Source organism: Schistocerca serialis, chromosome 6, assembly GCF_023864345.2.
Source record: "Schistocerca serialis cubense isolate TAMUIC-IGC-003099 chromosome 6, iqSchSeri2.2, whole genome shotgun sequence".
Taxonomy (NCBI): Eukaryota; Metazoa; Arthropoda; class Insecta; order Orthoptera; family Acrididae; genus Schistocerca; species Schistocerca serialis.
Genome location: NC_064643.1, coordinates 177,606,070 through 177,620,380, shown reverse-complemented (window position 1 = coordinate 177,620,380; position 14,311 = coordinate 177,606,070). Strand labels below are relative to the sequence as shown.

The 14,311-nt window shown below is 45.7% G+C and overlaps 1 protein-coding gene and 1 non-coding gene across 2 annotated transcripts in view; both read right to left on the bottom strand.

Annotated features, from left to right (window-relative positions):
- LOC126484730 (hemicentin-1-like) overlaps nucleotides 1–14,311 on the bottom strand; it is a 191,250-nt gene that overhangs the window by 68,263 nt on the left and 108,676 nt on the right. Inside the window, exon 4 of the mRNA XM_050108325.1 lies at nucleotides 2,932–3,095. Coding sequence (XP_049964282.1) covers nucleotides 2,932–3,095 — 164 coding nt within the window. The remainder of the gene's footprint in view (nucleotides 1–2,931; nucleotides 3,096–14,311) is intronic.
- Nucleotides 7,669–7,743, bottom strand: Trnal-caa (transfer RNA leucine (anticodon CAA)). The gene has a single exon. It is a non-coding gene; the product is annotated as a tRNA-Leu (tRNA).

The window sequence follows — 14,311 nt, the reverse complement described above, 5'->3', positions numbered from 1 at the left end:
AACACGGATGCGACCATCATGATGCTGTAAACACAACCTGGATTCATCCGAAAAAATGACGTTTCGCCATTCGTGCACCCAGGTTCGTCGTCGAGTACACCATCGCAGGCGCTCCTGTCTGTGATGCAGCGTCAAGGGTAACCGCAGCCATGGTCTCCGAGCTGATAGTGCATGCTGTTGCAAACGTCGTCGAACTGTTCGTGCATATGGTTGTTGTCTTGCGAACGTCGCCATCTGCTGACTCAGGGATCGAGACGTGGCTGCACGATCCGTTACAGCCATGCGGATAAGATGCCTGTCATCTCGACTGCTAGTGATACGAGGCCGCTGGGATCCAGCACGGCGTTCCGTATTACCCTCCTGAACCAACCGATTTCATATTCTGCTAACAGTCATTGGATCTCGACCAACGCGAGCAGCAATGTCGTGATACGATAAACCGCAATCGCAACAGGCTACAATACGACCTTTATCAAAGTCGGGAACGTGATGGTACGCATTTCTCCTCCTTACACGAGGCATCACAACAACGTTTCACCAGGCAAAGTCGGTCAACTGCTATTTGTGTATGAGTAATGGGTTAGAAACTTTCCTCATGTCAGCACGTTGTAGGTGTCGCCACTGCCGCCAACCTTGTGTGAATCCTCTTGAAAGCTAATCATTTGCGTATCACAGCATCTTCTTCCTGTCGGTTAAATTCCGCGTCTGTAGCACGTCATCTTCGTGGTGTAGCAGTTGTAATGGCCAGTAGTAGAAACTGATGAAAGATATTTAGTTTGTGTGTGTACTCCCCCTGCATTACTCCTCTCCATTGCTGCACTTATTTGGCCTGCGCTCCCAACCACATTTAAAATCAACGAAGTTAAAAATGTGTGCACTATACTTACTTCTAAACTGGCAGAAACTGAAAGACTTCAGGCAGTTAATACTTCTTGTCTGCCACTAATACTAAGAGCAATAATAAAAGTTATAATAATAATAATAATAATAATGTGTACTGCACTACAATAGGCCTTGTGTAGTTGCTGCTGTGTTGTGCTGTCAATTAATTCATTTAGTTGTTTGGAAGCGAGGATCGCAGCTGTTTCTGGACTAGCGTAGGTACTGTCTATACCTTGAAGGCATTTTCTTGAGACATTTAGCATTTGTTACGTCTACGCCTCACTTATATCATCAGTGATGTACGGGACAAAGCACAACATATGTGTCCAGTGGGTGGACTATGTCAGGAACCTGTAACCTACACCGCATTAATGCTTACTGAGAAAAGGCAATTATTGATAACTTATTTAATCAGTACTAGAGTCTTACAAAATTGTAGTTTAGTGACCGATACAGAATTTAATCGTTCAGGTTTTACCCCTCAGAAAATTGCATTTTACCCCTCAAGGGGTAAATACCTCAGGTCCAGGTTAGGAACCATTGATTTACTGCATGATGTACTGATATGACAAAAAAAGGGTAAGTGTTTTCTGAGAAGTGAAGATGGTGGTTTCCAGGGCCAAAATCGATAATAAGTATAGTAACACTTTAGATATTACTTAAGTATTTACTGACAATTTAAAAAATGACATAGCTGCCTTCCCTTGGTGTATCTGAAAGCGGCTATACGAAAACTCAGATTTATCGTGACACCTCCATGATATGCTTTGGACGGGCACTGAAGCGCCAAAGAAAGTGGTATAGGCATGCGCATTCAAATACAGAGATACGTAAACAAGCAGAATACGATAGGCAACGCCTATATAAGACAAGCGTCTGGCGCTGTTGTTAAATCGGTTACTGGTGATACAGTGGCAGGTTATCAAGATTTAAGTGAGTTTGATCGTGGTGTTATAGTCGGCGCACGAGTGATAGGACAGAGGATCTCCGAGGTAGCGATGAAGAGGGAATTTTCCCGCACGATCACTTCGCGAGTGCACTTGGATATCACGAGTCCGATAAAACGTGGTATCTCTGACATTGCTACGGCCGGAAAAGAGATCCTGTAAGTAAGGGACCAATAACGACTGCAGAGAATTGTTCAGCTTGACGGAAGTGTAACACTTGCGCAAACTGCTGCAGATTTCAATGGTGGGCCATCAAATAGTGTCACCGTGCGATTCAACGAAACATTATCGGTATGGACTGTCGGAGCCGAAAGCCCACTCGTATACCCTTGGCGACTGGACGACAGAAAGATTTGAGGCTCTCCTGGGCTCGTCAACACCGACATTGGACTGTTGATGACTGGAAACATGTTGCCTGGTCGGACGAGACTCGAATCAAATTGTATCGAGCGGATGGCCGTGTACGGGTATGGAGACAACCTCATGAATCCGGGGACCCTGCATGTCAACTGGGGACTGTTCAAGCTGGTGGAGGCTCTGTAATGGAGTGGGGCTGATGCAGTTTGAGTGAAATGGCACCCCTAATACGTCTAGATACTTCTCTGACAGGTGATACGTGTGTAAGATTCCTGTCTGGTCACATGGATCCATTCATGTCCATTGTGCATTATGACGGACTCGTACAATTCCAGCAGTACAATGCGACACACTTGCAGTCCAGAATTGCTAGAGTGTGGCTGCATGAATACTCTTCTGAGTTTAAACACTTCCACTGGCCACCAGCCTCCCCAGACATGAACATTATTGAGTATATCTAGGGTGCCTTGATACGTGCTGTTCAGAAGAGATCTCAACACTCTCGTGTCAGTTCCATCGAGCACTACTTCAGACATTAGTCGAGTTCATGGCACTTTGTGTTGCGGCACTTCTGCCTACTCGAGGGGACCCGCATGATATTAGCCAGGTGTACCAGTTTCTTTGGCACTTCAGTGTATTTACACAACAGGGGCACTATCTCAGAGAAGAAGACACTCCATTTCTTTCTTAATCTAACAAGTAAGTGCAACCAGAGGGTAGCAGAGACGGTGAGACATAAACTCACGGCGTGCTCGCCCAGGTTCCTGACGCGGCAGTGTAGGTAGGCGGTGGCACCCAGCAGCGCCGTCACGTTGGTCACCTGCCCAGCGTCGAACTCCGGCTCTGGCGGGCCGGAAGGCTGTCTGGAGGAGGCCCGCGGCGTCGTCTGCGGCTCCGCCAGGAAGTCACCTGTCGAGGATCAGTGAGTCACCAGTACCAGCTTGTCCGACGAGTGAAGTACACCGCGTTGGGCAAACATGGACACAAAATTTGTGAAATACACTCTAAAAAAATTAAAAAGAAAGGCGACGCGCGACGAAGGAGTTACCCGAATGGGACGGAAATCGATAGTTGTGACGTACACGTAGAGACAAACGCAACATTACAATTTCACATTAAATTGATGATTTATTCAAGAGAAAGAGCCTCACAAATTAATCAAGTCAATAATGCTTTCCTCCAGCTCAGACCGGTAGCCGTTATTCGGCTTGGCTCTGATCTATACCGTTGTTGGATATCCTCCTGAGGAATCTCGTGGCGAATTCTGTCCCATTGGGGTGTTAGATCGTCAAAATATCGAGCTAGTAGGAGGCACCTGTAGTATTGTAACCTATCGATGCTGCTGGAGCAGGTGCCTAGAAGAATCCTGTGGGCACCTCGAGCAGCGCTTTGAGCATCCCTCCGGCGAAGAACCTCCAGGCCGCCGACAAATGAAGACCGCAAGGACGGCGTTATAAGCGGCGTGCACTTGCCCGCCAATCTTCCAGTCCAAGATAGCTTCCAGTCAAGATTACTTCGTGACGCTGGTTGGTGCCGAACGTTACACCGTCTTGTTGATAGTTATCTCTACAGGCAAACATTCAGTGTACTTAGACGCACCCCTGTGACATGGAGCTGCTGATAGCAAGTCGCGGGTGCCTTAAGTTGTGAAGAGTGTAGCCTTTGTTCAGCCAAGTGCAACATATTCCTTTAATGTGCCCTTGTGTGAGCTACTCTTCCGCTTGTCTGTTTACACTCGCCTGGCCAGCTTCCACTAATTTATAGCTAGCAACGAGAACATAACATTTGGTTCCCCGGAACGTACGTGCTGCCGACTCGCGTCATAAGAGGCCCTACCCATTGGGCTCCTACGTTTCTCAATCGGCGACAAACGCGACGACATTGACGGCCATGGCAGGGCTTGGCGAGCACGAAGACAAGCAGTAGAAACTCTCGCCGTGTGTCGGTGGGCGGGCATTATCTTGCGGAAATGTAAGCCCAGGATAGCTTGCCACGATGTACAACAACACGGGGCGTAGAATGTCGTCAACGTACTGCTGTCTTGAATGGATACCGCGGATGACAAGCAAAGGAATCCTGCTATGAATCGAAACAGCATCCCAGACAGTCACTATCTGGGGCGTTTCGACATACTTTTCGCTGTCCGTGGGGTCTCATTTCGAAGACAATCCTGGTCCAGTCAACGAGATTCTAGGCCGAATGTGCCGACACCGCTACAAACTGGCTTGTTGGTGTACTGATGTCAATGGGAGTCGGTACAGCGGGAGCCGTGAGCTCAATCCCGTTTCTGTGAGCCACCAATTAATGGTCCTTGTGGTCACTAAAGCTTCAGTTGTACGACAGATCGATGGTAATAAGGAAAGCGCGGTTCTGGGTGACCTCACTGACTATTGCTCAGTCCTGGCGTAGTGTCGTCTCCCTAGTTCGATGACTTCCTTCTTCACCTGTGTTCAGCCATTGTCCAGCCATTCCTGACAACATTGTCGTATACTGGCATCGCTCCTATCCAAATGTCGAGCGATTCGCCGATTACTCCAAACGGCTTCTTTGAGGCCAACTACACGGCCCCTCTCAAATGCTGTCATCTGCGTATACTGTTCACTTGCCTCTCGGGGAGGCGTAGTTACAATGCAACATAGCACATGGAATAAAATCTGTAAATACTTTATGGCCTGGTATCGACATATCCCATCTTTACTATCCTTTCTAGCTTCTCTGCGAAACTGCGCTACAGCGTCACAAATTCAACCATCGCCCGCCAAAGTTTACAGTTTTGCATTTTTTGTCGATATCTGTGTGAATGTCAGTTTGTTACCAACTTGCATAACTTCTTCGTCTTGCGTCGTGTTTTCGTCCTAGAACAGGGTGACAATTATTGAACTGTATGAAAAAAGGTAAATTAGTTAGAAACTATGGAGTGTACACACTTTATTCAACATGTAAACGTCACTACAGGTATTCAGATTTAGGTTATGATATGTTCGATATGCCTGCCCCTCATTGACGACGATGTGATGCAGACGAATAGCGAAATTCTGCATGACCATCTAAACTGTTGGAACACCGATGCAGCCGATTACCTCCTGAATGGCTGTTTTCAGCTCAGCAGTGGTGTTGGGATTATTACTGTACACCTTGTCTTTAATGCAGCCCCACAAAAAGGAGTATTCATATCTTGAGAATATGGCGGCCAATCAAGTCCCATGGTAGTGGCCTCTGGGTGCCCCATAGGCATTTGCGGTCCCAAATGAGCTACTCCACGACATAAAACACTCTCCTGCTTCGGTGGGGTAGAGCTCTGTCTTGCAAGAATCTTGTTGAAATCAGGATCACACTGGAGATTGGAGATGAAACCAACTTCCGAAACCTTGACGTGCCATCAAGCAATATGACACCGATTATTCCGTGACTGGACATTGACGCCACACAGTCAACCGTTTGAGGATGAAGAGACTTCTCGATCGCGAAATGTGGATTCTCTGTCCCCCAAAAGCGCCAATTTGACTTATTGACGACCCATCCAAATAAAAGTGGGATTATTCACTAAACCAAACCATGCATGCTCATACTAATCCCCCTCTTGCCCCTGGCCATACGATCAGTTTCAATGTCTTAACGCAAATCGTTCAGAAGTTATGACGATTTTATTTCATATAATGCAATAATTGTCACCATGTAGTTTACATTCACTTAGTATTCATTATGAAACAATTACTAATGTACATTTAAATTATAATTAAATGCGTTTTGTCATTTGTTTGTGTTGCGCCTTTCTTTCGGAAAGAATGCTGTGTGTGGCTAGAACTAGAGACACTACGAATATTTTAACTAAAAACTACGAATATTTTAACTAATAACACGCATGTGATGGTTTATTCTTGTTATGTTACATGCGTCTATCAAAAGTATCTGGACACCTTTATGTAATACAAAATTCATCACCGGACATGAGGAGAGGGGTGTTTTTCAGTATAAAAGATGTCGGTGAGCTCTCGGAGGAGGGGATTAGTGTTTAGCGTCCCGGCGACATCGAGGTCATTAGAGACGGAGCACAATCTGTGATTAGTGAGGGATGGGGACTGAAATCGACCGTGCCCTTTCGAAGGAACCATCCCGTCATTTTCCTTAAGGGCTTTAGAGGAATGACGGAAAACCTAAATCAGAATTGCCTGTCTGAACCGTCGTCCCTGCGAAAGCGAGTCCAGTGTGCTAACTACTGCGCCACCCTGATGGGTGCGGGGAGTACTGTGCTGTCAGTAGTGAAGCTGTAAGAGCAGAATTGGTTATTCAGGAGAGCTCTGTGACGTCCAACTTGAACTTCACCTGAGTAACAAATCGATTAGGATCATTTCAATCCTTACACAGTTGTCCAAGTCGTCTATTAGTGACTTGACTGTGAAGCAGAAACGCGAAGGAACAGCCACAGTTGAGCCGAGACCAGGCGAACCTCACTCATTGACAGACAGGACCGTGGAGCATTGAGGAGGGTGGTTGTCAAATATCTCTTGAAATCAGTGGAAGGACCAAGGCTACTAGGAAAGCTGTCGTAGCTTACGCTTTCTTAAGGCAGTCTACAGTAGCTTTACAACTCTAGTGATCACACCTCCATTAAAATACTTCATTAATCTACTTGAGACCTGCAGTCAGTCATCTATCTTCCTTTGTTGCTACTCAATACATTTATACAGATCTAAACTTTATGTATGGTCCAGCAACATGATCTTTTCACAGTTGATTCCTATAAAGGAGAATCTAGTGACGATAAAGTTTTCAGTTGTCATTTCTGCATTTTCAGGTCCTAACCAGTTATTTACGTGGTCAGCTGAATTTAGCTTGATCATGTCGACATGTGGTGAGGTAACTAAATGAAAAAGCTGTTCTTTGTGGAAAGTAGCTACTTTTTAGGGTTCATTTCCTCATTCACTAAAAATAGAGCCCGTGCAGGATCGCTTTATTTACCGTCTGTGTGCCTGTCTGTCTGTCTGCCTGCCTGTCCTACTGTTAAGACCCCTTTTTCCCAGGAAAGTGTCTGAGACTTACGGCAGTGTGAGAAATTGAAGCTTCTGCGTCAACACCATGAAAAGATACGGTCATATAGTCACATACTTCGGTATTCTCCAACACTCTCGTCAAAAACACTACATGATTTATGGCCTGGCAGTCTAGGCATTAAGTGCGTGCCTGGAAACCCAGAAGTCGCGGGATCGAATCTCGGCTGCACCGCGGATTTTTCAGCCATCGTTTTGACCTGGCCTTAATCTCTCTACGATGTGAGGGATCACCAGAAATTACATACGGTTCGGATTCCACTTTAAACTGTAGGTTCCCTTTCCCCAGTTGGATAACTGATGTAGGTTAGGCACACGCTAGTCGCCAATAGGACCGTGCTACTGAGCCAAACCAAATTATTATTCCAGAATGAGATTTTCACTCTGCAGCGGAGTGTGCGCTGATATGAAACTTCCTGGCAGATTAGAACTGTATGCCCGACCGAGACTCGAACTCGGGACCTTTGCCTTTTGCGGGCAAGTGCTCTACCAACTGAGCTACCGAAGCACGACTCACGCCCGGTACTCACAGCTTTACTTCTGCCAATACCTGGTCTCCTACCTTCCAAACTTTACAGAAGCTCTCCTGCGAACCTTGCAGAACTAGCACTCCTGAAAGAAAGGATATTGTGGAAGGTAGGAGACGAGGTACTGGCAGAAGTAAAGCTGCGAGTACCGGGCGTGAGTCGTGCTTCGGTAGCTCAGTTGGTAGAGCACTTGCCCGCGAAAGGCAAAGGTCCCGAGTTCGAGTCTCGGTCGGGCACACAGTTTTAATCTGCCAGGAAGTTTAAATTCTTATTGTTATTATTCTCCGTATACCTCTTTAAGTTTGCACGGAACCCTCAGATCACAGGTTCTTCTCTGTCTTGTAGTGGTTTATTATCTTTTATTCTCTTTTTTTTTAATCATCAGTTTTCGGACTGATTCAGTGCGGCTTGCCGCTAATTCCTACGTTGAACTAACGTCTTCATGTCAGCATTTGCACCCTGCGTCCTCAAATCACTGTTGAATATGTACCTGTCTCGGTCTTCCCGTATCCTTGTTATCTTTCGTAGCTCCCTCTAGTACTATGGAAGTTATACTCTAATGTCTTAATATATGTCCTACCCTCCTGTCACTTCTTTCTCTCAGTTATTTCCTTGTGTTATTTTCTCTGCCAGATCTGCGGACTACGTTCTCATTGCTTATTTTATCAGTCCACCTAATTTTTAACATTCTTCTGTGACACCACTTCTCAATCTCTTCGATTCTCTTCTTTTCCGGTTTTCCCACTTTCCACGATTCACTACCATACAATGTTGTACTCCAGACTTATACTCTCAGAAATGTCTTCCTCAGATTAAGGCGGATACTTGATACTAATACTCTCCTATTGGATAAGTCCGCTTAGACTGTGCTAAACTGCTTCTTCCCTTCTGCTTGGCTCGTCCGTCGTATGCTATTTTGTTTCGTAGTAGCAGATATGCTTCCTATCGTGTACTTCGTGGTCCTCAGTTTAGATATGAATTGCATCGCTACTTTCATTTCTAGTGCCCTCATTAGTATTGTCTTTTTATTCTCAATCAGTACTCTATACTCAGTAGACTGTTCATTCCATGTAACACGTCCCGTAATTCTTCTTCACTTTCACTGACGGTAGGATTGTCATCATTGAATCTTACGATTGATGTCCTCTACTGTGAATTTTAATTTCACTCTCGAAGCTTTGTTTCTCATCTGTCATTCCTTATTCTGCGTATAGTTTGAACAGTAGGAGTAAAAGACTGCAATGGTGTCTTTCCCCCTATTTAATCCGAGCATTTAGTTTTTGTCCTTCCTTTCTGATTGTTCCCTCTTGGTTCTTACACAAGTTGTGTGCTATCCGCCCTCTCCTAAAGGTCATTCTTATTTTTCAAAGAATTTCGGGCGTCTTGCACCATTTAGTGTCTAACACTTTTTCAGGTCTACCAATCCTATAAAAGTGTCCTGATTTTTCTTCGTCTTGCTTCCATCATCAAGCGCAACGTCAGGACTGCTCTCTGGTGAATTTACCTTTCCTAAAATCAAACTGCCATCTAACAGATTATCAGGCTATTTTCCATTCTCCCGTATATGATCCTTGTCAGCTTATCGCATGCATGAGCTGTTAAACTGATTGTGAGATAGTTCTCGCACTTATCCGGTCTTGATATCTTCGGCATTGTGCGAATGATATTTTTCCGCATTTGTCATCGTATATTTCCAGACGGATACATTCTACACATTTACCTCGAAAATCGCCTGGTGGCCATTTATGCCGTAGTTTCAGAAATTCCGAAGGAATAGTACCGTTACGCCGTCGCCAAGGCAACCCCTGCGGGCCGGCAACACATCTATCACGACACAGGACTTAGGTTGTCTATTCGCAAAGCGTAAGCAATGGTAAACATCGGCTGTTTTGGAAACAGACATTCCGTGTACTACTTTCTGCAGACGGAGTTCGAGATGGCCTGCGGGAAGTATTACGTACTACACCAACATCTGATTGGATGGCCAATACTATTTAAAGGCTAGAACCAGCACAGGACGTCAATTCACGCTGAATGCCGACCTCAAGGACGTCTCCAGGGAAGACTACGTCTTCGACAGCGGTATTGGACTAGGAATTAAGTGTATGCGTATTACATCGGGTTCTTGTGGGAAACTTAGAAGTTATCTTTTGTTGCCTCTAGTAGGAAATTCTTACTGGCTTTGTGATTGTGACCTTTTGTTGTTATTCAGTCACTTGCATGTAGAGTCACGTAACTGAAAGTTGTGTTATAACATCTTTCAAATTGTCAGTTACAACAAGTACCTATTCCTTCTGCCTTATTTCATTGCAAGTTTTTTCCAAAACTCTATTAAGCAGTGATTCTAATACTGGATTCCCTATGTCTTCCAGACAGACTCCCATTTTTTTCTTAATCACTTCATCAGACAATGTCTACCCCTCGTAGTGGCCTTCAGTGTATTCTTTCCACCCACCCGCTCTCTCCTCTGCGCTTAACAACGTAATTTCAATTGCACATTTTAATGCTGAGGCTCTGGCTTTTAATTTCACTGGAGATTATTTTGACTATCGTCTGTGCTGAATCAGTTCTTCCGACGACCTTTCATTTTCAGCTTATGGATGGTAGTTTCATAGGACAAATCAAAGGCAAATGGGCAGTAGCCGGTTTCGAACCCCCAAGATTTCGCTATAAATATTAAATACAGTTGCCTTACAGAATGGTCCTGTGGGGTCTTGCCCACTCGTCTCGTATAGGGTGCCTAAGAGATGCTGCATTATCGGAATGCTATACAACGGTTCAAGCAAAGAATAATAGTAGTTTTATTTCAATAAAGCAAATTGACAATACTTAACTCTGAAATAACAGTGGTGTCGCAAACGATAGGTGGCATGCAACATATATCCGAGTCCATTGCTATGTATAATGTTCATGCAATTTTTACACACAGTTTGTGTATCACTAACACGAGGGCAGTTCAATAAGTAATGCAACAAATTTTTTTTCTCGGCCAATTTTGGTTGAAAAAACCGGAAATTTCTTGTGGAATATTTTCAAACATCTCCGCTTCGTCTCGTATAGTTTCATTGACTTCCGACAGGTGGCAGCGCTGTACGGAGCTGTTAAAATGGCGTCTGTAACGGATGTGCGTTGCAAACAACGGGCAGTGATCGAGTTTCTTTTGGCGGAAAACCAGGGCATCTCAGATATTCATAGGCGCTTGCAGAATGTCTACGGTGATCTGGCAGTGGACAAAAGCACAGTGAGTCGTTCGGCAAAGCGTGTGTCATCATCGCCGTTAGGTCAAGCAAGACTGTCTGATCTCCCACGTGCGGGCCGGCCGTGCACAGCTGTGACTCCAGCAATGGCGGAGCGTGCGAACACACTCGTTCGAGATGATCGACGGATTACCATCAAACAACTCAGTGCTCAACTTGACATCTCTGTTGGTAGCCCTGTCACAATTGTTCACCAGTTGGGATATTCAAAGGTTTGTTCCCGCTGGGTCCCTCGTTGTCTAACCGAACACCATAAAGAGCAAAGGAGAACCATCTGTGCGGAATTGCTTGCTCGTCATGTGGCTGAGGGTGACAATTTCTTGTCAAAGATTGTTACAGGCGATGAAACATGGGTTCATCACTTCGAACCTGAAACAAAACGGCAATCAATGGAGTGGCGCCACACCCACTCCCCTACCAAGAAAAAGTTTAAAGCCATACCCTCAGCCGGTAAAGTCATGGTTACAGTCTTCTGGGACGCTGAAGGGGTTATTCTGTTCGATGTCCTTCCCCATGGTCAAACGATCAACTCTGAAGTGTATTGTGCTACTCTTGAGAAATTGAAGAAACGACTTCAGCGTGTTCGTAGGCACAAAAATCTGAACGAACTTCTCCTTCTTCATGACAACGCAAGACCTCACACAAGTCTTCGCACCCGAGAGGAGCTCACAAAACTTCAGTGGACTGTTCTTCCTCATGCACCCTACAGCCCCGATCTCGCACCGTCGGATTTCCATATGTTTGGCCCAATGAAGGACGCAATCCGTGGGAGGCACTACGCGGATAATGAAGAAGTTATTGATGCAGTACGTCGTTGGCTCCGACATTGACCAGTGGAATGGTACCGTGCAGGCATACAGGCCCTCATTTCAAGTTGGCGTAAGGCCGTAGCATTGAATGGAGATTACATTGAAAAATAGTGTTGTGTAGCTAAAAGATTGGGGAATAACCTGGTGTATTTCAATGCTGAATAAAACAACCCCTGTTTCAGAAAAAAAAATGTGTTGCATTACTTATTGAACTGCCCTCGTAACTGCAGTCGTAGCACTCTCTTCTAGGCAGTGATAATGATGTCCACCAATGTCCGACCAAGGCTGGCAGAAGCGGCGCTTATCTTCGCTTTGGCTAGATGCCGCTCCTATCGTGGTGACGTCCTGGTCAGCGCGCTATCGGCCGACGTCGTTTCACCGCCTTCTCATGCGCTCCTCATCTTCGTTCCGGCGCTTGTGGTTAGGCCAGAACAGATACAAACATTTCAGCCGAGGTGTAACGCCAAAGAAACTGCCAGTAATCACCATCGGCGCTTCAGCAGGATGTTAGTACAGCAACTCACTGAAGTGATCACCTACGGCACCGAGCTGGTACCAGTGATGTTGTGCTTGGCCATAAACAGTCCTGATATCCGTACAGTCGATCAATGGCATTTCCAGAGGCCTCCCAACGCTGTTGCTCCAAGTTAGTGACTACCTATCACTATATACACTGACCAGCCAAAACATTATGACCACTTCGCCTGAAAGAGTTACGAACCGTGACGCTGTTACAAAAGGAATGTAACGGAGCAGATACGGACAGGGGATCACCCTGCAGACGGGTAAATCCATTGAGATAAGCGACTTTAACAAGGGGCAGATTATTATTGCACAGAGTCTGTGAACGAGTATGTCAAAACTGCTGCTGTCGTGAGCATCTACGGAAAGAGTCATAACGACAGTGAAACTACAACCAGGCGCTAAATGGTTGGATGTCTACGACTCTTCACAGAACGTGGGTTTCGGAGGTAGATGATGAACTGTGCCATCTCTGCCTAAAAAGCACAATGGTTGTGCACGCATAAGTGTTTCGGAGCATACTGTTCATCGTACATTGTTGGAACTCCACAGCAGACCACCGCTACGTGTTCACATATTGACCGTGCAGTTGGCACGGGAGAATCGTGATTCGGCCGGCCGGTGTGGCTGAGCGGTTCTAGACGCTTCAGTCTAGAACCACGCGACCGCTACGGTCGCAGGTTCGAATCCTGCCTCGGGCATGGATGTGTGTAGTGTCCTTAGGTTAGTTGGGTTTGAGTAGTTCTAAGTTGTAGGGGACTGATGACCTCAGATGTTAAGTCCCATATTGCTCAGAGCCATTTTAGAATCGTGATTTGACCGTCGCTCAATGGAAACGTCTTCGGATGTATCACATTTTTGCTACACTGGATCGATGGTCACCTCCACAAACGCCGTCATCGAAGTGAATGGCTGATCGAAACGTGCAGAGCGCCACATTCGCAGACTGGTGGGAGCAGTATTATGCTATGGGAGACATTCTCCTCCGCTTGAATGGGACCTGTGGTAGTAATCGAAGACACGCTGACAGCCGCGATACAACCGCACCCCCTCATGCTTGATGTTTTCCCCGACGGCGATGTCATCTGTCCGTGTCTCTGAGTCAGAACCGTGCTACAATGGTTTGAGGAGCGTTGTAGTGAACTCACGTTGGTGTCTCGGCGACGAAATTCACCTGACGTAAATCCTATGGAATCCATCTGGGTCGCTATCATGCGCCTTCAGCGCTTACGCAAATCAACGGACCACTATTTATGCGAATTACAGGACCTGTGCGTAGACATCTAATGCCACATACCTCCTGTCGGTTCCCTGATACGCAATGTCCGTGATGTATTTCGTTCCATAAACTGACAAGCAGGCTACTGAGCATGTGGCCATAATGTTTTGGCTCATCAGCGTCATCAAATGGTTCAAATGGTTCTGAGCACTATGGGACTTAACAACTGAGGTCATCGGTCCCCTAGAACTTAGAACTACTTAAACGTAACTAACCTATGGACATCACACTCATCCATGCCCGAGGCAGGATTCGAACCTGCGGCCGCAGCAGTCGTGCGGTTCCAGACTGAAGCGCCTAGAACCGCTCGGCTACACCGGCAGGCACAGCAGCAGCCGGTGTATGTCAAGTAGTACAGTAAGCTCCCGGTTACCTGGGTTAATGTACACCCGATACTGCACAGGCAACCAAAAAATACTGGTAATACAAAATACACCTGTTCTTACCGGAAACTTCGCTTCTCTGTACTTACAAAACATACTATATGCAACATTTGAAAGTTCGCTGCATTACTTACGCGCTACTCGCCGGATACTGACAACTTATTTACAAATTCACATTTAAAACTCAATTTAACTTGTGTCTTTTTACGTCAGATCACTTTCGGGAAATAATCGTACAATATTTCTGTTTCCGTTTTTCATTCATTTTTTTTTATTTTCTTTCTTTAAAGTAGAGAATTG